This window comes from Vollenhovia emeryi, unplaced genomic scaffold (genome assembly GCF_000949405.1).
Source record: "Vollenhovia emeryi isolate VEMERY1.0 unplaced genomic scaffold, V.emery_V1.0 DF939241.1, whole genome shotgun sequence".
NCBI lineage: Eukaryota > Metazoa > Arthropoda > Insecta > Hymenoptera > Formicidae > Vollenhovia > Vollenhovia emeryi.
The window spans coordinates 396,698-421,910 of record NW_011967125.1 but is presented as its reverse complement, the minus strand read 5'-3'; the positions used below and the strand labels follow the sequence as shown (position 1 = coordinate 421,910).

Sequence of the window (25,213 nt, the reverse complement as noted above, 5' to 3'; positions counted from 1 at the left end):
GTCAGTGTGATAATAACGGATACGAATTGTCTCCGAATGATCCCTATTTAACTTATGCCTTCTACCCAGTAGGTTTAGGACAATTGACCAATGTAAGTACAGTGTAACGACGCTTTCTTCCGAATAATTCTCCGAAAAAAGCGATATGGTGAGAAGGATGAATTAAAATAAAATTAATTTCTATAAAGGTGAATGGTTAAATTTTGAATTGTAAATTGATTTAAAAAATTTGTAATATTATAGAGTTAGCACTTAATGATAGAGGTGATAGAAAATTAATTACATTCGTTTCAATCGTAATATGATCTAAGATTGATTAATATATGTATTTTAATAATTAATGCAATTTTCTAGCGAGGGAAGATGCGCGAGTATGAATTAGGAATAGCTTTGCGTGACAGGTATAAGGAATTTCTGGGACTTATGTACCTGCCAACACTCGTTCATGGTCACAGTTCGGATTATGATAGAACGAAAATGTCTCTGCAACTCGTTCTCGCCGCCTTGTTTCCACCAATAGATGTTCGACAACGGTGGAATCCCTCGTTAAATTGGCAACCGATTCCAACGACATATATACCACGTATTGTCGATAATTTCTTCTTAGGTGATGAGTGCCCACGGTAAGCATGATTAATTTTGCAAAGAAATAAATAAAACGACGAACAATAAACTGTTTAAAGGATTCGTGTAAGTTCTTTGATATAGAGCTCGGCAAATAGAGAACATAAAAAATATTTAAACAAATAACAGAAAACCAACTAACTTTAATTAAAATAAGATTGTAATATATCGTAAATGTTAAAGATGATTGCAAAATATACATATCTTAAAACTTGAAAATTTCACGAATAAAGAGATTTAAATTTGAGATTATTTTCAGGTATCTCAACGAGTATAATCGAGTGTTAGAATTACCCGAAACGAAAACGAAAATGTCTCAATTCGAGGACATGATGAATAAATTGACAAGGTTAACCGACAAGAAGATCGAGAAGCCTCTGGATTTATTTTATTTGTATCACACTTTTGTAGCAGAATCATCTATGAATCTGACTCTTCCTAATTGGGCGCATGAATATTTCCCGGACGGTCAACTATTCGATGCAATCGTGGCTGCATACAATATTGCAAATTCCACTCCTTTATTAAAGAGGCTGCATTCGGGTAAGAACTGTTAAACGGTTTTGTATAATTTAACGGTTATAACATCTAAGCTTTCTTTCTTACATACTCGTACTTATTTTTTATAGGTCCAATAATCGACACGATGTTGACGAATATGCTAGCCGCGCAGAATCCGCCTTTATCAAGCACGAAAATTTATTTATATGGCGGTCACGAAACTAACATCGCGGGACTATTGCACTCGTTTAATGTGTACGAGGCTCATGTACCTGAATACTCTAGCGCAGTTATTCTAGAAATGTTACAAGAAAACACGCAGTATTATGTAAAGGTAAGTTTAATATCAAATAGTTTGTAAAATATCTCTTTGTACATGATAACGTTACTAAAAATAATTCTTTATTAAAAAGTAAGCGAATGTAAAATAAAAAGTCTGTTTATACCGTAAATATATTATTAATTTTCTAATGTTTAGAATCATTTTATGAAAACATAAACATATGAAACAATTTGAATTATTTATTAATGAACATACATAACGAATTTAATTATTTATGCTACGTAATAACTTTACAGCTTTTATATTATCGAGGCATTCCACCGAGTATCATCGAACTTACAATCCCAGGTTGCGAAACCCTTTGTCCTTTCGATAAGTTCGTGGATCTGACTCGAGAATTGATTCCATCTTATGAAGAAATGGTTTGCAATAAGACATTTGCACAGATTCGCAGGAGAAGATTCGCAGATAACGAGGAAGAACAGTGGTTTCGCGTCTGCACCCTTATGGGCAGTGCGTCGTCGACCTATATTTTGCAGTCGAATGCGCCTGGTCGGGGAGGTGAAGATGACTGCCAACGGATTGTGATACGACGGTCAAGGTACGATAAGAATCCGAGCGTGCATTTAACTTAACGCTGTACGCGCTATCTTATGATAAATCATCTCAAGCATATTAAAAAATTTTTGCATTGTAAAATACAGAATAAAGAGATGTACAAATTCCTATAGATTTATTTATTTATTAAATACAGAATGCAGAATGTGCGCAACGTTGAGTAGGTAGTTTAGCACTGGATCATTTGATCTAAAAAAGAGAAACGGTAGTTTGTTGATCAAGATCTGTGCATGTTTTAAGGCCTGGTCTGCAATACATGGAGTAAGCTGGAGTAAGGAGTATGAGTAAGGAAATAAATCCATATAATTTCTTATTCCTACTTCAGCTCTTAGGCTTACTCTCGGTGAATCAAAATGCCATCAATCAGTGTTACAAATATGTTAAAAATTATGCCCATATTTTAGCTTTCTTACACCAAAAGCTAGAGTAAGCGCTGGTCTACAATACGTGGAGTAAGGAGTAAGGGAGAGCCCTAACTTCTAGCTTTCTTACATCAAAAGCTCTCCCTTACTCCTTACTCCACGTATCGTACACCAGCGCGTACTCTCATCTGTTTATCCTCTAGATGTATTCGCGCTCACCTTTCTCTTCTTGTCACTTCCCAGCTCAAAGTGCTTGCACCTTTTCAGCGGAATTTGTTTTATGTACTTGCATTCCGTGCACTCCATCCTCAGTACAATTTTCTTCCTTGTTTTTGCCTAAAGTGATAGACGCATTTAGCTACACGATAATACGAAGATAAATCTGCTATCTTTGATCATCGAACTGGATTATAATATTTTAAGGGGTAATGCCACTCTAGCGCCCGGAAAAACAGCCTAATTTTGACAAGTTTTTATGGGGATATAATGAATGGATTATCAAATTTGTTTTAAGGCCTTTATTGTACATACTTCGAAATGTATTCACAAATTTTTTCATTTTTTTTTTAAATAAAATGGCGTCAGAGTTCAGCAAAGGAAGCCTATTACTTTCCGCGGCCGGAAAGATTTCTCCTCCAATTTTTAAACTGGAACAAAAAACCCAAAATTTTTGTTTTATATAAGATTAGTCCGAAAAGTAAAAAACGTACGAAAATTAAAAAAATGCCGTTTTTCGTACAAATGGTGCACGTTTGAAAGTTTAATTTTTAGGTAAAAACTTTTTCTCTTACACACACACAAGCGCGCGCTTCGCGCGTGCCATTTGCTGTGTCTAAAAATTGACAGCTGCAAATAACGTGACTGAAGCATGTCGTATCGCACAAGCGAGACAACCAATCAGCATCTCGGAAAAGCAACAACAATACCTCGAGACTTTGCTTTTACTCCTTTCATTTATTCTTCAAACTTTATTAACGTCTCATATACAAATACGTATACAGTATCCATTTTATTCAGTCCGTGTACAAAATTTTTTTAGTTCAAATTTAGTTTTTCAGCAAACAACTCTAGCAATTCTTCTTTAGTTATGTTGTCCCACAAGCAAGTCGTCTCATTGTCCGAAGGTATCACATCCCGCACGAGCTCTAAATAAGTTTCTAGAGGGCAAACTTCATTGCAGCCTGCCAGTTTGATGGGCATTAATTTTTCTGTGGTGCCTGTCCACAGAAAAATCTATGGACAAGAAACAGACGATTATTAATGGTCGTATAATTTAATTGATTTCGAATGTTTACCTTGACTTAATATGTATTTCAATTTTGTTAATTATTATGAAAAAATATAATGTATATATAATTACTTTGATGTAAAGTTTGCCAGAATCATCCCGCAGTTTCTCAAGTAAGAATGCCGATCCATAATCCGGTAATTTCGGTTCGCTAATATTTTGGGCCCTGCCGAACGCTGCGATATTTACCTCGTGGCCGCTGTACACATACATCTTGCGCGAACGTTTGTTTATGTTATCGATGAATTTCTTGATGAACATACCACCGTTCAATCGTTTCAACTGAGTCGTGTATGAACGGATCTCATAATCCAGCACGACAGCTTCCTGCATCTGCCGATACACATCATCGGTGCACCACTCCGGTAGAGTTAGATTCATGTTTTTCTAAAATACAAAAAGTGAACGAAACATATAGCACTAATTGTCATTTTCATATTTACACGTGTCAATCATTATAACTTTAATCTTAAGTGTTATAAAATATTGAAAAGTATAACAGTTGTACGTTTGATATAAAAAGATCAAATTTTTTCTAAATCTTGTACTCACTTGTGCCGTTAATAGATTGTAAAGGTTTAAAGGCAGCTTTTCGATAGCTAGTCCAGTTTTCTCCATCAAAAATTTGAACAAGTTTTCATGAACTGCGATTTTATCGCGGACCTCTTTCATCTTTTTTGTTTCAGCAAAAGCTGCCTTGTAGCTATAATACAAAAAATTAAGTTACAGTAAATTGCATTAAGAAAATAAGTAGGAGATAATTAAAAATATAATTTTCATTTATATGCACAAAATTTATGATTGATAATTAAAATACTAACATTGGACAACGTTTAGCTTTAAATAACATGTCTACTTTTTTAGGCGCATAGTATGTAGGAATGGGGAGCCACGGTAAATCTGGATTCCACAGTTGTGGTACATCTGGAGGATACAACCCTGCTAACATCAATTGTAAAGACATTTTTGTGCGATCACTGTCTGAACTGATAGCGTAGATATCTTGCGGATGGTAGATCGATCCCAGAAAGTCATTGTAACGTTGCCTCAACATTGTTCCGATTCGATATTCCGTCAGCTTTCCTCGCTGAAAGATAATTTTTATTGTTTATGTCAATTATCTATCACTGTAGAAAATTATCAGTGGCACATATGTTAGAATTTTAAGATAACGCGTGAAGAATGAAGAAGCGCGTCTAGTAAAGAGTTGAATTATATTTGTGGGACTCAAAGAGTGGAGAGAAATATTCGACGTAAAATATTCAGAACAGCCAAAGGTTGGTAAATATACATATGTATATGAATAATGTTTACGTAAACGATGCCTTGACACACTGAGGAAATAAAGATAACAGGTTTGAACAGAACTTAAGTACAAGTTAATGATGCGTGAAGTATATGTAAAATATATTACAAACTATTCTAATAAAATAGAGAATACTTCGTATCTCTTTAACTTTTTAAGACTAATATTATATTTAAATATCGATATTTAATTTGTACTTACATTAGTTAACTGGGCAAAACCCAACGGTCCATAAGTCGATACGTTATACGGATCCGTGGGATATGTTTCTTTAAGTAGCGGCGTCCGTTCTCCATGTCTCATTAACTGCAATATTCGGCATTACATTATATTATTACAACATGTAGGAAATGAGTAAATGTAAATCTATGTTAATTTAACATTTACGAGTAAGATAAAAGATACCATTACAGAACTTTCATATTTTTCAGTGATTTAGATTTTCGCAGAAATAAAGAAACAAACTTCTATCGACTTTTTGATTTCACACGTCCATTTATCTCATGTTTTAATTTTACTTTATTTAACTTGGTAAGTCGTCATAAAATTGTGTAATGGTACCAATGTTATATGTGTATTTAAATGCGAATGCTTACCACTTGTACCAATTCCAAATGAAGCTCGGATTGTCCTAAAGACACAAACAAGCTTAGGAAGAGCAGAAATATCTGCAGAAGAACGCGGTTCATACTTGCACGATTAAGCGCTACGAAATGATTGGGAAAAGTGAAAGAGCGTTTATCCGCTCGAAAGACACGGACTCGAAAGTTGTTGGCACAATTTGCCTACAGATTGGCTACTGATTGACAACAAAGAGCTCGCACTCGGTCAAGTATAGTATCACGTGTCTTTCTGCTGTTTTGGTCTCTTCTCGGTGATTGTCAACGTAAATTCCATGAGGAGATGACGTGCGTAGCTGTGTGCTATCACACGAGAGATTAGTAATGACGTCCCAATGAGAAATGATTTGTCACGTATACATTTTCTTGTAACAATAACTGAGACAGGTGTGCGTTAAATATAATAAACTGCAAAATTTTATATCGGCGCTACGCGAAAGTATTCCCAAGTATAACAAGTTAATCGCAAAAACGTCAAGGTGACATTAAAATGATGAATTTTACGTCATAAAATGATCGACATCAAGATTTATTTTGCAATGACTGATTTCTGACATGCTGTTTTATGATATTCGTGATGTGTATAATAATATATATTATTACAGATCACACGATCAGTCATATTATATATTATGTTTACCCTATATTACTTCAATTTATTTTTAATGTATAATATTTAATTAGCCTTGCTTTGTAAAACAAGATTATTTTTACAATATTTTGATGTCTTAATGATGTCACAAATAGGTGCTCTCGGTGGGCTATTTTGACGTCATCGTAATGCATAAAAAATGATCAAAGAATGATATTATCTTGATGTTTTCGTGACTAATATGTTCTACTTGGGTTTTCAATTTGTAGAATGACTAAATACATCAAATACAAATTTGTAAGTTAGCTAATTTGGCAAGTTATTTAATTTTTTGTTGCGATTAAAACTACGCAAAACAGCTCTTGTCGTTGCGTTTATCCAACAATGTGATTTAATAACGCATATAATCGTACGAAACTATTATCATTGTGCTAAACGTTTTTTTTATAACTTAAACAGCATTGCCGGAGTAATAAATCAGTAAAATGTTAGCAGCCCAGATAACCAGTGCGAGCACAAGTTGCTTTCATATTCCCAGTGGGAAATGATTCATTTATAATCGATGTCGAAACGATGTCGAATCGACGTCAATTTGACGTTGTCGATGTCGAATCGATATCGCTTTCGACATCGATCGATGAATCATTTCTCACTGGGTTGCTAACAAAAAATGTTAGCATCTTGCTACGCATCTATGTCGTCTATTGTGCTGTTGTTTGCTAGCATCCCATACAGTACCCTGATGAAAAAATTTTGCTGAAAACGTAAGAAATTTGCTGAAATTTGGTTGAAAATCTCTTGCAATTGACCCAATTTCATTATCATTTCAGCAATTTTTCATTAAAAAATTTATTTTCAGTGAAATTCTGCAAATTTTTTAATATACAACATTTATAAATTTTTTTATTAATTTTTAGTAATATTAATTAACTTTCATCTAATTTCACAGTATTTCATTGAATTTCATAACGAAACTTATGATTTATTTTAAAATGGTTTCAATAAGTTTCCAATAACTTTCATTTCACTTCTCATTAATTTCATTACATTTTCAGCAAAATTTTTCCATCAGGGTACACATATTTAAAAGACATCTTTTTAGATCAGACGACCTAAGGCTAAATTCTGATTGGCTCTCGTAAGCAATCCAGTAGGAAATATAGTATCGTGTGCCGTTGGCTTTAACAGTACGTCTGTTCGATGTGTTCTCTCTTTAGTTGTTCACTTAACTACACTGGTTATCCGGGAAACAGAACTATAGTTTGAACAACATAAGAAACGATATCTTCGGTTTTTAAAAAATATTAATCAAGTTTAACAACTTAACATTTTATAATATTGTCCATTTCTTCAAGAAAGCTATACGGCATAGCTATCGTTTCGCAGAATGTATTTTAAGACTTGGCAGACCCTGGTAGTAATCAGCTGATTGTGGGTGATCGTGTCAAGTCGCATTGAAAACAATTTAATGGAAAGTTTCTTGGAAAGTTCTTAAAACGCACAAATGGAATATAAAAATATTCGCATCCAACAGATAATTATTGATGAGAGCCGAGAGCTGAGCGTGAAATTCGCCGCGACTTACAAAATCATACGCTTATGCCGTGACCTTTACGTACTCTCGTTGCATTCTCTCACTACGCAATATTGTGCAATCGCTGTGAACGACGTGGAGTAGCAGAGGAATAATAGCAGTGTCGAACGACGACAACCACTGTCCCACGTCATTGCGGTCTATGTAGATATCTTGTAAATGTCTCTATCGAGAACCTTTGGAATCGCCTTCAAAACGTACACTGATCCGGATCAACTAGGATGATACTCGTACGAACTTATATTTATCTCCTCCCTCAAAATTCTGCCCAATGAAATAATAGTACACATGCTAGTTGAGCTACGAGTGAGTTGCGTTCTCGCATGGATTACGTAAATATACAATTTGCGTACACGAAGCAAAGGTTGTCAATGACGCGACTCGTTCTTATCGTTAGTCGGCTTTTGTTTTTCTTTTCTTACCATATCTCGTGAGACGACAGATATTAAAATTAATTAGCACATTGACTGGCGGGAACTCTAATATGATAACGGCGTCTCCAAGCGGTCGCCCATTCAACATATCTAGCATGGAAATGTTCGGAGTGGATTCCGATCGGAATTATTATTCCGATCGCCCCTAGAAAACACGATAGAAATCTAGAAAATAATTGAACAATTCCGATCCCCTGAATCATCCTGTTACGGAAATGTTCAGAATTGATTCCGATCATTGGCTTGGAAAATTATTTATTAAATTATCACATTTAATATTTTTAATATACATCAAGTATATCAGCAGCAATTGTATTAAAACCAATTATATAATTTATAAAAATTATTCTCGATTAATTGTGTTATTTAGTAGGACTGTTAATTTCCTTCAAAGGTTTCGACATTCGTACCTCGAGACTTTGAACTACTTCGAAGCTTCGAAAAATTTACTCGTGTGGGTGGCGAATTTATTCAAAGAATACTAAAAATATTACACATAAAAAGTATTAAATTAACAACGAAAGAATGTGAATCGCCAGTAGTTTTGATTAACGGTAAAAGGAATTGTTAGACGCCTTTAGGCTGGCAGATGATTTCTTTATTTAGGAGGGACAGGCAATCGGCTAACCTCTTGTTAATATTTAACCAGAAAATGAAGCGGGCACATTAAAGGAACGGCGCAGATTTGAATTTGGCGCGGCTCCAGTTTGCCGAGATCTAGTCCGAAATCGTTTACTTACTTGTCCCTATTTTTCTTCCGATAGGGGAGAACGCACGAGCGTAGTTGGTCGCCCCGGTGGCCAATATGGCGCGGTACACACGCTTGCGTGCCAGCCAAACGCGGTCGGACGATGTGTAACGATGTGGTTCACTTTTTATCGATATCAGTTTCGACATTCCGGCGAACGTGTACGTTATCTGACCCTTGCGTCCGCGTACCTGTACCTCTTTTTTCTAAAATATCGCTCGCTTATACGAATAACCGGTCGCGCGTAAGCGGTAAAACCACGACGGCTCTAACCTCCTCCGCGAATTGAGTGTCCGAAAGTTTTGTGTACACGTATATTTACAAGAGCGATAAGATGTGCGTCTAACAATAAGTGTTTGAGCGACGACTCGGCGATGCCGCTGAACGGCGAGATTAATTAAGTCTACCTTCTTTTTCTACAGACGTGTCCAGAGGCTGTCGCTCGATGTCATCTCACGTTTTCAAGTGTCGCGTCAATCCCAACCTAACTAGAACTGCTGTACCCTGCGTTCTGAAATGACTCTTGTTCCCTCGAGCGAAGTGCAAACGCGATAAATGAGTGCTCCTGAAGAATCGCTAAACGGTCAGGATCCTGATTATGTCACCGCGACCTCCGACGACCAAGCCCAGCAGAAGATTTACGAAGAAAATGGTAAACATATTGATTCCATTAATGATCAATTTCATACAGAATTAGTCCGTAGTACATAAACGAAACGATTGACCTCTCAAGTATTTACAATATTAACAAATTTCAGACCTTCCCATAGATAACACGCCACGATTCTCTGTAGACAGGTTACACATTTTTCTCTCTCTCTTTCTCTTTTTTCAGCAAGAAACACTACCGCACAAAAGATAACTGCAATAGTGGAGAAGGAGTTCGCGCGGGAGATTGATTTGAAGGAGAAGGAAATTTTACAGATACAGGAGAGAATACACAAAAGTCTGAAGGTCTTTCATTTGTTGCGTTACATCATAATCACTAATTTTTACAACCGCAAACAGTGTCAAATACCCCAAGCCGCGGAGACGAAGAAGCAGACGAGGATTCATCCTGCGATTAAAACGTTGCTTGGAAAGAGTCCCAAGTCTTTTGGCTGCATTGATCCTGCGGTGCCGTCGACGTCGACCGATCCTCGGTTTCTGTGCAATGACGAGTCTTTTGCGTCGGGCGCAGGCGCTGCGGCGAGCGATCCGCTTAAAATCGAAGAGAATGGGAACGAACGCGACGACGCGTCGCAAGGCGAGAAACGGAAGCCGTCGGACGAGAAGTCCCAGCCTCGTAAGGTACCTCGTTACGTGCCGCCGAAGAGCAGCGTGCCCGAGAAGGCGTGCCCGTCTCGCGGGAATAGCCACAAGGTCCGCAAGCGCATTATCATCGGCAACATTTCCAAGTGGATCCCGCCGGATTGGCGAGAGGATGCGTCCAGCCACAAGTGGACGATGTACGTGCGCGGTGACAAAGATGAGAATGCCAACATCGGCACTTTCGTCAGTAAGGTGAGGTTCTTCCTGCATCCGAGTTACCGTCCGAACGACATCGTTGAGGTCACGTCGTACCCGTTTCACCTGACCAGACGAGGATGGGGCGAGTTTCCTCTCAGGGTGCAATTGCATTTCAAGAATGCCTTGAACAAGCCCATGGACATAATTCACCATCTGAAACTAGACCGCACCTACACGGGACTGCAGACCCTGGGCTCGGAGACCGTGGTCGACGTGTGGATTCGCGGGGCGGAACCCCGTCATCCGGGGCAGAGTAACGACGAGCCCGTCGAGTCTTCCGTTAGTGACATTTCTGTAAAGATAGAACCGAACGACGGCAATAGTTTCGATGTTACTCACAAACGATCCGCGGAAATGTCGCGGCTTGCTGTCGACGCTTCCGCGAGAGCGCAAGTGAAAGCAGAAACATCTGATTCCGAGATACGCGAACGACTGAATTCATCAATGGATTTAACGTTGGTAAACAATTCAGAGAGCGTTGTAATAAAAACTGAACCCGACGACGCGATCGCTCGTTTAGCCAATGGCAAACTCAACGAAACGATACTCTGCTACATCGAACATGACCATAACTACTTCAACTCCGCTCATTGTACCGTGAGAGAAGGAAACACGACTGTGGAGCACTATCCGGAAAACGACTGTACGGCACTCGCGGCGAATTCGCCGACAGTCGAGAGTAACGAGAAAAACGATGCAGCGGTTAGATTTAATGGCGATATCCAGTCTTCCAGCAACTACCAGCCTTTGGCATCTTCAAACGTGACGACGGACGATTCGCTAGTGAACACATTCCAAGAAAACAATAATCCAAAGAGCCTACTTTCGCCCGACACGGTGAAATCTTTACAAGCGAGAAACTCGAATAATTTCACGACTTCAGAATCTACCCCGGCCAAAGATGCAGTAACGGCGACCAATGGTTTCTGCAAACGTGTCTCGCTCGATGGTTTCAACAGCTCGCAAAAGTCTACTTCGGAAATGTACAATTCGCATTTAAAGCCCCTGCACATCTCCATACCGCCGTCAAATATATTCGCGTCCTCGACCAACAAGCATGTGCTCCTGTTGAAGGATAAGAAATCAATGCCAGTGGCTTTTACGAGTATTCTCCCGACAAAATTGAACGAAAACTCAAAAATGCTCGCCGGCAACGTGAAAGTTTCCGTTCCGAGGGACGGTAGCATCGCGAGACTAAACGTTCGCGTTCCTCAGGGTGTGAGCATTCTAAAGAAGCCGCCCAACGTCAAGGCGAATTCGCAGCCGGAAGACGCAGTTAACAACGACGGGAAGTCTGCTGTACTCAAGCTGAAAGGGGCTAATAGTCTGTTGCTGAACGTCAGCGAGAACGTGCCGGTCCTGAAGATAGCTGACTCGCGCGATTCGCGATACAAGTGCGGCCTCGCCGAGGCGGCGTGGAGCGACGCTCCGTCGACCGGCAACCAAGAGCCCGTGTCGTGCGCGAGATTGGAGGAGAAGGCCGTGGTGCTGCGAACGAAGATCACGCTGGGCAAGGACAAACTTAAGATCCAGAGTAAGAAGGATCTGTACGAAGCGGTGCTGCGGTCTATCAACACCGTGAATATCACCGACACAGAGGGGCTGATACGATTTATCATACGCCGATTGCCGATCGTTACGCAAGACGTTCGCGATCCCGAGTACAGACAGCTACATCCGTACGCGTGTTTCAGCGAGGCGGAATACCTGGCGTACAACGTCGGCAAGCAGCGAGCTATGGAGTGGTACCGCGCCAAGACGATCCGAAGTTTCCTGCGGATGAAACCGATCCCGAACGATCAACTGTGGAGCATCAAGGAGATCATACTGTGGGCGAGACTGCACGGTTACACACCGACTCGGAATACTGTCGGCGTGCAGGAAACAGCCGGCACGAGCGATACGAAGAAACTACCCGATGCCACGACGTCCGCCGCGGTCTTGTCCACGTGTACGGAATCGGTCGCGTTGCAAACGTGGCTGCAGACCTGCCAGCAAGGGCCTAATCAACCGTCGTCGGATAATTACGTCGACGACGAGGAGATCGACGTCGAGAGTGTTAAGGAGAGTCCGCGCAAAATCGCAATAGATCGGAGAAAAAATGACACTACCAAAAATAGCAATTATTCAGCCGGTTCTACGCTAATACCGATTGAACTTGACGAAGATCTGCTGCCGTTCCATAATTTCGTGTGCGACACCGCGCGAGATATCGGCGTCAAGATCGGACCGGAGGAGATTGTTCCTGGTGTTCTATATTGTGCAGCTAGTCGCGTAATAATGCGGGTAAAGATTCTTTTTTCTGCAAATTGCACTCACTGTTAAGACATAAGATAAAAATTACATCCTCGCGATCATCATTATGTTCAGGTTGTCGAATGTTTCGTGGAGGATCTCACTCGATCGTCGCTGGCGAGAGCTCGGGAGAGAAACAGCGGAAATGAGTAATTATACTTTTTTTTTGCACCACTATGCATCTACGATTTGTACGCTCTATTATGTATCTCATTAATGTGTATTGCAGATGTCCTAAGGTTATTACACTAAACGATGTCCGTAACGCTCTCGCGAGTCGTGAAGAATTTGACATATTCACAAATGAAGGTTTGGGCTCGAAACAGGATTTAAATACAACGGAACTGTGACAACAATCGCAAGCAAGCGATCGCTTAATCTTACTGGACTTTAGAATACAACGATGTAATCAGTATAATTCTTGGACAGACAGCGAAGGGAAATCGAGACAGATGCGAGTTTCCATGAGATAAAACTCGAGATTGATTCATTTCAATTCCAGCCAACTGGAATCCTGTGACGTTCAATTTCGCGTTGCAGCCATTTACGAACCGGTTCATAGTAAGCTAGGAACGGTTCCACGCGATACTCCGAGTAACCCGTTGTCACATGTAACGCATATGTCCAATCTGCTTTGCTTCCGAATTTCATAATAGACCTGGAAGCATGAAGTGAGGTAAAATCACTTTTTTTACACACATTCATATATCCTTTTTCATGTTTTCTACCGAGCATTTAGATACATATTGTTAGGAAAGTTATTTTTTTACTATTTCCTTTCCTTGTTTTTGAAAAAAAAACCAAAATTAAAACTATTATTTTGTAAGAATTTGCAGTCGAAGCTTTTACCAACCTTAAGAACTTTCCCGCATCCTTTGAGCCATAAATGTCGCATTTGTGAAGAGGTAAGTTAAACGCCGTAGAACCAACTGGTAGATTCAACGATGCCTCGCACATTCCTTGAAATAATTGAATTTGCAGAAAGTTCCCCAGGAAGTATCTGTTGATGTGAAATTATTTGTTAGTGTCATTCCTACATCTTTCGTGTCGAATCGTTCCAACATACCCAGCATAAGGTATACCGTGGGCGATATGGAATTTCGCTGCAGGATCAAAGTACTTTTCGGACCTCTGTGATGGCGGTACGACGCCCATGTATCGACGATGCAAGCTCCACCAGAATGTGTTGTATCTCGGTGGCTGTATCTTACCGGAGAAAACGGACCATCTCCATTTCTCTATTATTAGTCCATTGGATACTTGCGGTATTTTAAGTAAAGCTTGCTTTAAAAGAAGAGCCATTTTCAATGAATCTTGCAAACGCGAATTTGCTTCAGACAAATTACCGGGTGCTGCAAACGCGCTACGAATCAATCTGAGACGGTGCATGTGTCGAAAAGAAGTTGCCCCATACGAAATGGCATCGCCTATTGACTCGTGAAAAGCACTGTTGATTCCATTCTAAATAAAATGACACATATTTTACATTACACAAATGAAAATGAAAACTATAATCTGAAACTTCTTAGAAATATACTAAATTAATTCTTGTCAAAACAACGACAGGTAGCTCCAACTTAAAATATAAATTGATCAGTTATATAGTAACAATTTAATTTTAAAAGGGTTAAATACTTTAAAAAAGGACGGTTGACTTTGATATGCCATATAATACTGTATGTGACCAATCTCGTGATGAATGACGTTGAAATCTTGCGGTTGCGTTTCTAAACACGCAAAAATTCTAAAATAAGCAAGGTACAGTTAATTTCAACTGAATTCACAACATCGATTCTCATAACTTCTAATGATAAAAAATACCTAAAGTCATCCTTTTTATACATGTTGACCGCGGTTGCGTGGCAGCTAGATCCCCTGTCAGTTTCTTGTTCAAAGATAGAGTTCTTCCAGAATTCTGACGATAACGGTCGAAATCCGAGCGATGTATAAAAATCTTCTGCGGTTTTAATCATTTTTATTACGCTGTAATTTTCTTGTGTCATCGAGTCCGTTAGACTCGGCATAATCGTGGTGTAATTTGGAAACACCACGTCGATCAATGCTTCCCAACTTTGCGACCACAAGTTGCCTATAAGAATAACGCCGAGAGAAAGGAGTTGCATCTGTTATTTCATTATCTTATTTCAGTATTACTTATTTTACCTAATAAATGAGCGGGAATTGGCAGAGACGTATCAACGACGTCGGGATACAACTTTGCAAGTCGGAATCTCACGACGGCGTGAAGAAGACGATAAAGAGGCTCAACTTGTCGATACATTTCTTCAAAAACGCTTTCCAAGTCCGGAATTTCGTACTCCTCTCTCCAATACTCTCCGATATCAGTGTAGCCTTATACAGTAAAGTGTAAGTACTATTAACGCTATTAAAAGTAAAAACTTCATCCTTTTTCTTTTTAAATCTCAATACATCATTTAGTATGAGTGTTATGTTACCGTTGTTTTGCGCAGCAGTGTTTTGAAGATTCACTAACTGGCCAAAGAGTTTCTTTGTGTGGCACATACGATTTCTCCAAGCAGTCCAAGCCCAACGTAATTCCTCCTCGTTTCTAAATAAATGATTATACATTCAACAAAGGGTATCCGATATTCCTTCTTTCTGGAAGATTTCTGGAGAGCCGTAACTTTAATCAAAAGATATGTTCACGGAGAGAATTTTTTACAATTTATCCTGAAAATCGTGCAATTGTTGAACAACGCGGCATTTCGACGAATTTTATGAAGGTTTTTTGAAATATTACTAGTAAAATATGTATAGGAAAATTTCAGAAAACTCATAAAGTTCTTCAAAATGTCATGGTGTCTCACGATTGTACGATTTTCAAGGTAAATTTGAAGGGAAAATTCTCTCCGTGTACTCGATAATTCAGATACGGCTGTAATTGTAACGCGCCTTGAAGTTGCCATTAACTTTCCTACGTCTAATTCACCGCTGTAACATCTTTGTACGTAATTTTCAATTTTGCAAATCCGTGCGGAGTTGTATGCGGATGACAACACTTCGTTGATAGCAGTGATTTTTCTGCAAGAAGAGACACGAAACGAAAATGCGTTTAAATTGAAAGGCTTTCAACTTTGATTACCAGATTATCGGTCTGTCGTACCTTGCTATTTCATCGGTATATTTCGGTCCTTTGCACAAAAAGCGTAGCAATTTTCCATTCACGGATGCGCCATCATTTTGAAGGTCCATCAATTTTGCGCACCATTCGTTCCTTAACTTTACTTTCAGACGAACAAAGTGCATATATATTTCTGATGGTACAATCGAGCGGTTTGCGAGAGTCTGCCATTCCAATTCGGCGATCGCTCGATTTAGCAATTCAAATGTACTGTCAATCCGATTGAGCACAATCGTCGACGTTCCACGATCGATTTCCTCAATTTCTATAAGACACATAATAAATAAATCGTCAGTTACGAGCATCACAGATTAACTGACTCGTGTACCCTAGCGGAGAAAATTTCTATAAATAATTACAAAAATTGACTTGAAATAGAAATTCGTAGAAATTTTTATATCTTCGTTGAAACATTATTTTTTTTGTAAAAATATCTACGAAATAGTACCACAAATTACAATGTTCTCAAATCAAGAAATTATTGCAACTAGTATTTCATGAAGATGTACAATTTTGTAAAAATTAGTACAGAACTTTACTAGTTTTAAAAATTGGAGAAACAACAGAATCTTAAAGAATTAAAACATCCGCTTGCTTGTAGAATACTACAAAAATTAACAAAAGTGTTCCAATTCTAGCATTTTTATGTTGATTTTTATAACACTTTAAATTTACATAGAATTTCTTAGATTCTGGCAGTTATGTTTTATAGTTTTGTAGAATCATTTCCGGCAGGGTAATTCTCAGGTATTTTAAATGTCGTTATTCAAAGTTATAAAACGTTCTTTACAATTAATTATTTCACAGCACATCGTTCAATTAAGGTATAATTTTTTTAAAATCACTTTACTTTTTGAGGCGACGTTGCTAATCTGCAGGACGATGCATACTGCGAGGCGAAAAGAAAAGGTATCTCGCAGACGTTTTCGCGGATCACTTGCCATGTCTTGCGGACGACGATGCCGCACCGCCGTCCTACGGAGAAGAATTAATCCCATCGTGGGAAAACGAGAGCCTTTATCCGCGCTCGAGGACCGTTTCTGCCCGCAGTTGCGCCGTTTCTCGTATTTTCTTAGGCGACAGAAGATACACATCTTTAATCAAGGCCCACGCATTGCTTTACTTACGCCAGCAAATTGCTCTTCATTACTTCATTTCCTTCGTTCCCGCTTTCATTCCACCGTAAAGAAAAACACTCCATCGCCATGCTTATCCTGCCGTCTCTCGAGAAAATGAGATTTTGATTGCAACTTTGTGAATCGATTGCGCGCGATAAGGTTTTACGTAAACTGTATTAAAGAGAAGCGTAAGTATTGGAAGATTAGACAATTATTTCTTAAGGCAATGTTTACATGTTTCAAATCTTTGTCTTAAAGTATCGCGCAATCACTGTAAAGCCTGTAATCTACAATGCGCTCTCTGCGTCTAGAAACATTCTATTTTATTTTATCAACTTGTAAAGATTTTTTAACATATTCATTGGCTACAAAATACAATGTTTCTGGACGCCGAGAGCACATTGTAGTTTACGCTTAAGTGACACTTGAGACGCAAGACAATTGTTGTTAAATTAATAGCTGTCTTGTACTCTTAAGACAATGTTTTATGTTTTAAAACGTTGCCTTAAGGCACAATAACTGTCTTGTGACTTAAGAATACAAGACAGCTATTCCGCTCAGGCCCTTGCTGGATTTAAAACATAAAACACATCCTGGTCAAAACATTCACGGCTTTCTGAGGTTGCGAATTTTTACGTCTCACGCAAATCATGCTGCCTGAATAAAAAAAAATTAGCCCCTGAGGTGCGCGAAGTTTCGCAGCTTCAATTTAATTTAACTTCGCGATGAAAATCCGATGGGAAGTTGAATTGGATTCAAAATCCACACGTCGTTTCCGGCGACGGGCGGAAGCGGGCCCGCCTGCTCTAACCTCGCGGTCACGTGACCGCTGCAACTGCATCTCGGGGAATCGTTATGACAGCGGAGACGTCAAAGCTCGCCAGCGGATTGTAAACAAACGCTGGACCTGGCTGGACCGGCGTGGGCCTACGTAACACCGTAGTCGCGCGTCTCGCCGCACGGAACTCGCTCTTCCACCTTTTATGTACACGCAGGCGATCAAAATGCCGGTCCAGAAGGATTCGAATATCGTGAAGATCGCCGTCCAGATGACCGATCAGGTGCCGCAGCTCATCGAGTTCAATCAGAAGCAACCTTTGGCCGGAATTATCCAGGTACGGTCGACTTTATCACTCGGCGTGTCGTAACTTGATAATTGTGCAGGGTCTGAATCAATCCTCCAATTATCGAAATCTTGCTTGGAAACGAAGCGTTTTCCACCAAGGAATTTCACCCCGCGGCTCTTGACTTATTTCCACGCGAGGAAATTACCTCTCGTTCCAATTATATTCTCTACAACGAGATTAGGAGAGTCGACAGAACGTTAGTACTTAATATTGGTGACTAATGTTTGGTGTGAATTTTAGGAGCTGTGCAACGGATGGGGCTTGTCTGAGGCGGAGTCGTACTCTCTGCAATTTTCAGAGAATAATAATCAGAATTACATCACGGAGAAAAATAGAAACGAGGTGAAGAATGGCAGTATTCTCAGATTGGAGTTTTCACCCTCGAAAACAGCGAGCGACATTTTGACCAAGCTCAATAATGGGACGGTAGAAGAGAAAGTGACAGCTCTGCAGAAGCTGAGCACGCTCAGCATAGACATGACCTTCGCCCTGGAATTTATTAATAGGAAGGGATTGGCATTAATTATTTCACAGGTTCTTATTCTTTCAAAGCCTTTTCGAATACAGCGTGACTTGTGTCAGTCATTTGCATAACGAGTGCTCGTTTCAGGTGGAAGGTGGCAAATATAAGGGAAACACGCTTGCATATTCGCTTCAATCGTTTGTGGAGTTGATGGATCACGGAATCGTATCGTGGGATATATTGGAAACGCCCTTCATCAACAAAGTGGCGAGCTATGTCAATAACCAATCGGTACCTCAGGACACCAGTATAGTGGAGGCGTCTCTGAGTATTTTGGAGAACATTGTCCTGAACTCGACGGGGAAGTATGGACAAGTGGAAAAGGAAGTCACTTTTCCCAATCTTGTAATGCATTTGCAGTGCATGAATCCGCAAATTCAACAAAATGCGATAGCGTTGATAAACGCACTGTTTCTGAAGGCTGATCTGAACAAAAGGCGAGCGGTCTCTGCTACGTTACAATCGAAACAAGTCAGGAACGTATTCTTGACAAATGTCATACAGTCTACTGGACAGGTATAAATCACATATTGGTATAGAATTATTAGCAGTTACATTTACCTTTGTCTTCTCTTTATGATTAATTTAAAAGAATTGAAACAACCTGTGCAACCTTACCAGGTTTTCTAGACTAAGATTTGTCACATGTGCCTAGTGCTCGATCGTCAAAACAAACATTTGCTACAAGTCGAAACTTTATTTATTTACGTTGGTATAAATGTATGTTCAATGTCTCAAATATTAAGGCTAAAGCAGAAAGTTTGTTTTCATTGGTGTATCTGTAATCGTGCATTAGTAGGGTTATTTCTAGTAGCCAATGAACACGTTTTTATCACTTCTAAATATATCCTTGATTCACAGGTCGGTGCGGAAATGGCGCATCAACTCTATGTATTGCAGACGCTGATGTTGAGTCTTTTAGAGCAACGAATGATGGCAAAGATGGATCCCCAGGATCAGGACGCACATGACAAAATTAAGGAACTACGGAGGATCGCCTTCGACACGGAAGGCGCGAATAGTGGAGATGTGACCGCTCGCAAGCAAGGACTTTTCGCCAAAGATTACAAGAAATTGGGTTTCAAATACGACATCAATCCTGCTCTTGACTTCACCGAGACTCCACCGGGGATGCTTGCGTTAGACTGCATGGTATATTTCGCGCGTAATCATACTGAAGCTTACACGAAGGTCGTTCTTGAGAACTCGTGCAGGGCAGACGAGCATGAATGTCCTTTCGGCAGAACAAGCGTAGAACTTGTTAAATTGCTTTGCGAGGTGAGGTACATTTTCCAAAGCTCTTTAAATTATACGTTTAACGAAGCTCTCGTTTTAATGATAAATGAACGAATATTATTTTAGGTGTTACGCATTGGCGAAGCTCCCAGCGAACAGGGTCAGTCTTATCATCCAATGTTCTTTACGCACGATCATCCCTTCGAAGAGTTTTATTGTGTCTGCATAGTTTTGCTAAATAAAACTTGGAAGGAAATGAGAGCAACTACGGAAGATTTCGTCAAAGTCTTCTCTGTTGTGCGCGAGCAGATTACTAGGGCGCTTCAGTGTAAGCCCACAGGATTGGACAAGTTCAAGAACAAGCTGCAGCAGCTGCCCTACTCGACGATCACCAACCTCTGGCAACAGGAAAGAACAAACAGAGAGGAATGGGAGAGCCACGCGAGGCCAATTGTTGAACTTAGAGAACAGATTACTCCTGAAATCTTGGAGCTAATTCAGCAGCAACGACTAGGATTTTTAGTGCAGGGTACCAGATTCATGAAATACAGTGCCAGGGGACAAGTGTGTATCATTTTGACATACGTTCAATGTTGCGTACAAATTATCAAGTTCCTAACAAGTATCGATATATTTTTAGCGGATTAAAGATAAATTTTGGTACGTTCGCTTATCGCCAAATCACAAAGTCTTCCATTACGGAGACTGCGACGAGAAATCGGTGCCGACAATAGACGAACTCCCTACGAAATTAGCGGTAGTCGAAATTCGAGGGTTACTAATCGGCAGGGATTGTCCGCATATGAAAGACCTACAAAGACGGAAGACTACGCATCAGTTGGCGTTTTCCTTGGCATTGGACTCCGTTGAAGTATCTAGTCTCGATTTCGTTGCTCCCGATGAACAAGTTTTCGATTATTGGACTGATGGCATTAACGCTTTACTCGGTGCGTCGTATATTCCGCTTATATTTATAAGCGACGCGCGGGTGGATGATGTTTTTTTACTTGGTTCTTTCCTTTCTTTCAGGAAATAGAATGACTAGTAAAGAGGCTGAAAATGACTTGGAGACTTTACTATCCATGGATATTAAATTAAGACTTTTAGACGCCGAAGGGATCGATATCCCGCAAGATCCACCCACAATTCCTGAACCACCGCCAAATTATGACTTTTGCTACGAGTTGAAGTAAAAACTGTAAGTCGTGCCCGTCTATATAGTTTACATCATGCATTAATATTTTACAGGCATATTGAGCTATCGATCTTTGTTTACAAGTGTTGACTTTTATATTTTACCTGACTTTTCACACATTTGCTACGATACAGACTGAGATTTCTCTCTCTAGATCGTAACTTTCAATTGCGCATTTTAATAATATATAGAATATAGCAGTATATTTTGCCAAAGACATTTTATAAATTTTATATACGTACGCAGTACTTTATGTATTTTTTAAGAAATTATTTATCCAATCGTATAGGTACAAGTAACATTACCGTAATCATGTTGACGATCTTACTCTTATATAATAATTTAATTAACTACAGAAGCGTCTGTTAATATAACCAATCTGTCGTAATATATTTTATATGTATAACGAGACTTTATATATCTTTATTGTACTATCAGTATTTTATATTATCTATATATCTCTATGTGAGTAAACTGTAATACATTTAATAAATCGTGAAACTCAATTTTTCAAGATTTTTCAAGATTTATTGAAACATTACAACTTATAAAACTCTCAACTACATCTTTGCAAGTTTGTGCCCTGGCAGCAAAATGTCGCGCGATATAAATTGAAATATAATGTATCTTTCATAAGAGGTGATAATCTTCTTTATGTGCAAATGTACACGTAACTTGAAAAAATAATGTATCATTGTACACGTAGTGATCGCGCTTGACGCTTCTCCGTGCGAGAGAGAGTGCGTGAAGAGATTATTCGGAGGTTCATACGTCCCCGAGTCTTATATGACGTCCTCCGAAAGAATATGATAATGCTGAAGATCGTTCGTTTGATGATCCGGCGGACAGAGGAAAAATTCGATAAAATTAAGCATGGGTCCTCGACTGAAGGGATTCAAGTATTTGCCCTTCTTGTCTCTCAAATACGAGTATCTCTTATAATTGAACATCTCGTTGGTGGTCAGATTCATACACGCATGTAGGACCTATCGAAAAGAAGTAAGATAAGATGGAAACTTTGTACATAAAAAAATATAACAGCGTACGTATGTTGTATCTACCGAGGTACACGTTAGAATCCAGCCGAGTCCGCAAAAGACAAGAGCCTCCAACACACCGAGAACGTACAAGAGTTGAATGCCCTCGATTGCAATGCAATAACAAGCGAAATATAACGTGAAAGAGCAATTTATCGCCACGCACATAACGAACAGGAAGAACCACATTCTGAAAGCAAATAGAAGGCTGGAAAATTAGGCAATACGATAAGATGTACGAACATACGCGAGTATAACTCGTACCTGTTCCGTAGGCCGACGCAGTTGTATATAAATGGACAGTGATGATCGAAATACGTAACGCATCTGTTGCAAATTCTACAGTGTTTAGCCCGGAGGGGCCTGAAACACCTGCAGCTGTGACACAATCGCGACAGCAAGACGTTCCGCTTCTTCCACTTATCGAAGTACGGAATCTAAAACAACGCGGGTCGTAACGACGCGTTGCAATTGCTTCACAGATATCGCACGCAATACCTGTTTTATCGCCCTATAATAAGTATCGCTGTTTTGCGGCACGTAACCGGGATCTCTTCTGTTAGCGACGATCCACGAAATCCACATGAGGACGTTCCAGTAAATGAAGCAATAATGACTGCCTCGCAAGAGGTTCCACGTTAGCGGAATGCACTTCAACAGGTACATCGGGTATCCCCACAGCAGGACAGATATCATAAACAACAGCAACGGCCCTTTGCTGTTGCCCGCCCCACCAAACAGCAACGCCCTTGAAAGCAAACGCACGGATTCTTTACATTTTGCCTAAACGAAATGTTCTTCCCTTAGAAAGCTCGAGCACAAACCATAGCTCGTTAACGGGCGGTATCCATCTGGCACGACGCTTCTGCTCCGCCTGCAGGATGCGCACGATCTCCGAGTGGCGGTGACTCTTGGCCAGCTGCAACGGCGTCTTGCCGTTTTTGTCGCGCGGTTCAAGCTCGATCTTGCTCTTCTCGCAGAGGATCCGTACGCAGCTGACGTTGCCGGACAGGCAGGCCAGATGGAGCGGCGTCGAGCCGAAGTAATCGGGCTTCTGCAGGTCCACTCCGCTGTACATCAACAGCTTGATCAGCTCGGCGTGTCCTTTGTACGCAGCCCAATGCAACGCGGTGTCGCCGTTGATGTCCGTCAAGTGTCCCTGCGCGCCGGACCCTAGCAAGAAGGCGGCTGTCGCAAATTTGCCGAACATGCAGGCAGTCATCAGAGGCGTCAGGCCCTTAAAATCGGCCGTGTTGACCGCGACTCCCGCCTGAGAAAAACGGAAAGACGGGTTGACGCGAGGACATTGATGAAATGGATGTAAAAAGGTACACGTACCTTCAATAATAATTGCACTATCGCACTATGGCCTTTCCGACATGCCCAATGTATCGGCCTGGGTCCCTGTGTGCCGAGGCACGGTAGATCGACGGGTCCGCTTCGCTCTATTAAATATCTCATGACCTGTTGGAAAGAGGCAAGTTTTACATCGTCTAGACTGTTTTAATAATTTGAACAAGTGACCATTTTAATCACAACGTGTCTCTCGAAACTAACTTCAACGTTGCCGTCCAAGGCAGCCCAATGGGCAGGTGTGTATCCCCATTCGTCCCTTGCACTAAGCACACTCAGCCCGTTCCTCTCGACCAGCTCCTCGACCGCCTCGATTTCACTGCACATACAAACGATTCCTTTGCGCTCTTTCCCATCTTTTCGTCAAATAAGCTGCTTCTTTCAGAATCTGCGAGTCGATGCTCTCTGAAATCTCACCCAGCTCTGAGCAACTCGAAGATCTGTTTGGTCTCATCGGTGGGGCTCTGGCCAGTGGTGGCCTCGTCCGCGTAGATGTTATCGTCAGGACGACTCCTCTGCTGCGTGTCCTTGCTGGAACTGTGATTCTGATGGCCGGATATCGGATTGTTCGGTAGATGCCCGACCATGTCGGGATCTGGACTTAGTTCCCATACGGATCGCGCCGCGCCGGGCCCTGCCACAGGGCTCACAGGATATACCTGTAAGGACGTTGCACGAGTTTGACAAGAGGGAGAGATGAAAGAATAAAAGTCGCGCGGTCAAATATTGTTAAGACGGAATACTTTGTCGTCAATTCTACGCTATTCGTCTCGAGTATTAATGCGATAGCTCGTTTTCGTTCTGTAATATCTTCTCGCCCCACTTTCGACAACCGATTTAATTTCAACGCCGAACTCGAACCACTTCCAGCCAATACTTTTTGCAACAACAAGCACAATTTCGAGTCGACGACGTCGCCGCTTTCAATTCACCCCTTACCTTGCACAGCGTCGCGAGTTCTGTATTTGTACGCTCGTGTTCGGAAGGCGTTCTGAAGGATGCGCCTTGCGTGGCGATCGTTCCACCCTCCGGGACGGTTAGTCACAAGGAGACATTGGGCCCAACCATGTCTTCCGGGCCTCACCTGGCAGTGCAGCTTTTCCTCCAGACCTCAAACGCCCGCGTCGGACTCGTACGGCCCCGCGGCGAGAACGTACGACGGGCAGAAGCGCTTTTCTCACGCGACCAGCGACGTCCGCATTTCTCAGAATGCCGCTCGGCGTTTTGCGCATTCGAATCAATAACGCGGCGACGGAAACGCCTGCGTGCGGGGAACGCGCGAGAAATTGGGACGTCGTGTCGCGCTGACTAATCGCCAGGAAAAGCTGCGCGAGTAAGCTCGGAAAAGCCGTTTTACTTATTAACTTACATTTTATTTCATATAGTTACGTTGTTGTTGATTTGCAGTATCGCTCGAAAAGGACCCAAGAAAAATAGGATCGAAACGTTGTGTAATAAACTAATAAAATAACTAGCCAGTTGGGTTGACTACAAGTTTCCCGTCTCAACTCGGAAAAGGAGTTGCTGAAACAAACTTGACGAACAGGAATTGAAAATGTTCTCAACGCGGTCTCTCTCTCTCCCTCCGGCATTACAGATCTCCGACAGAGTCGACTTGCTCCGGTTGTCTCGATATCGCGAATTTTACATTTCATCGGGAGTCTTCGACTTTGACCTTCATTGCAGACCCTCGGGTTCATCCGCGAGT

General features: G+C 40.7%; 7 protein-coding genes across 12 annotated transcripts in view; 3 read left to right on the top strand and 4 right to left on the bottom strand.

Annotated features, from left to right (window-relative positions):
* LOC105560149 (venom acid phosphatase Acph-1-like) overlaps window positions 1-2,242 on the top strand; it is an 8,338-nt gene extending 6,096 nt beyond the window's left edge. Inside the window, exons 4-6 of one of the 2 annotated variants that reach the window (XM_012009004.1) lie at window positions 884-1,167; window positions 1,254-1,459; window positions 1,705-2,242. In XM_012009004.1, the coding sequence (XP_011864394.1) occupies window positions 884-1,167; window positions 1,254-1,459; window positions 1,705-2,043 (829 nt within the window). In that variant the 3' untranslated portion in view covers window positions 2,044-2,242. The remainder of the gene's footprint in view (window positions 1-883; window positions 1,168-1,253; window positions 1,460-1,704) is intronic. The other variant, XM_012009003.1, reaches the window with a different exon arrangement.
* Window positions 2,243-3,324: 1,082 nt separating this feature from the next.
* LOC105560147 (venom acid phosphatase Acph-1-like) lies at window positions 3,325-9,455 on the bottom strand. 5 transcript variants are annotated; one of them, XM_012008998.1, is made up of 7 exons: window positions 9,378-9,455; window positions 5,579-5,613; window positions 5,184-5,288; window positions 4,498-4,763; window positions 4,229-4,379; window positions 3,749-4,063; window positions 3,325-3,621 (listed from the first exon to the last, which is right to left on the bottom strand). In XM_012008998.1, exons 3-7 carry the CDS (start codon window positions 5,283-5,285, stop codon window positions 3,424-3,426), a joined length of 1,032 nt encoding a protein of 343 aa, XP_011864388.1. In that variant the 5' UTR covers window positions 5,286-5,288; window positions 5,579-5,613; window positions 9,378-9,455; the 3' UTR covers window positions 3,325-3,423. The 5 variants fall into 5 exon arrangements, with proteins under 5 accessions (XP_011864388.1, XP_011864386.1, XP_011864387.1 ...); XM_012008996.1 differs by lacking the exon at window positions 9,378-9,455 and adding an exon at window positions 7,814-8,082; XM_012008997.1 differs by lacking the exon at window positions 9,378-9,455 and adding an exon at window positions 7,780-7,852.
* A 55-nt stretch (window positions 9,456-9,510) lies between these two features.
* Window positions 9,511-13,143, top strand: LOC105560146 (YEATS domain-containing protein 2). The gene is made up of 4 exons (XM_012008995.1): window positions 9,511-9,622; window positions 9,806-12,765; window positions 12,850-12,923; window positions 13,004-13,143. Exons 1-4 carry the CDS (start codon window positions 9,526-9,528, stop codon window positions 13,122-13,124), a joined length of 3,252 nt encoding a protein of 1,083 aa, XP_011864385.1. The 5' UTR covers window positions 9,511-9,525; the 3' UTR covers window positions 13,125-13,143.
* A 123-nt stretch (window positions 13,144-13,266) lies between these two features.
* Window positions 13,267-15,474, bottom strand: LOC105560169 (angiotensin-converting enzyme-like). Its single transcript, XM_012009047.1, has 7 exons — window positions 15,231-15,474; window positions 14,938-15,126; window positions 14,596-14,863; window positions 14,410-14,518; window positions 13,841-14,235; window positions 13,538-13,774; window positions 13,267-13,498 (listed from the first exon to the last, which is right to left on the bottom strand). Exons 1-7 carry the CDS (start codon window positions 15,361-15,363, stop codon window positions 13,267-13,269), a joined length of 1,563 nt encoding a protein of 520 aa, XP_011864437.1. The 5' UTR covers window positions 15,364-15,474.
* On the bottom strand, window positions 15,364-16,240 carry LOC105560168. Its single transcript, XM_012009046.1, has 3 exons — window positions 15,899-16,240; window positions 15,603-15,816; window positions 15,364-15,393 (listed from the first exon to the last, which is right to left on the bottom strand). The coding sequence occupies exons 1-3, from the start codon at window positions 16,219-16,221 to the stop codon at window positions 15,364-15,366; spliced, it is 567 nt and encodes a 188-aa protein (XP_011864436.1). The 5' UTR covers window positions 16,222-16,240.
* Window positions 16,241-17,846: 1,606 nt separating this feature from the next.
* On the top strand, window positions 17,847-21,567 carry LOC105560145 (engulfment and cell motility protein 1). Its single transcript, XM_012008994.1, has 7 exons — window positions 17,847-18,149; window positions 18,402-18,695; window positions 18,772-19,200; window positions 19,546-19,962; window positions 20,047-20,484; window positions 20,561-20,867; window positions 20,950-21,567. The coding sequence occupies exons 1-7, from the start codon at window positions 18,018-18,020 to the stop codon at window positions 21,111-21,113; spliced, it is 2,181 nt and encodes a 726-aa protein (XP_011864384.1). The 5' UTR covers window positions 17,847-18,017; the 3' UTR covers window positions 21,114-21,567.
* Window positions 21,568-21,621: 54 nt separating this feature from the next.
* On the bottom strand, window positions 21,622-24,753 carry LOC105560144 (probable protein S-acyltransferase 23). The gene is made up of 9 exons (XM_012008992.1): window positions 24,445-24,753; window positions 23,923-24,164; window positions 23,710-23,824; window positions 23,491-23,616; window positions 22,977-23,422; window positions 22,651-22,900; window positions 22,417-22,589; window positions 22,177-22,342; window positions 21,622-22,101 (listed from the first exon to the last, which is right to left on the bottom strand). The coding sequence occupies exons 2-9, from the start codon at window positions 24,090-24,092 to the stop codon at window positions 21,898-21,900; spliced, it is 1,650 nt and encodes a 549-aa protein (XP_011864382.1). The 5' UTR covers window positions 24,093-24,164; window positions 24,445-24,753; the 3' UTR covers window positions 21,622-21,897.
* Between the last annotated feature and the right edge of the window lie 460 nt (window positions 24,754-25,213).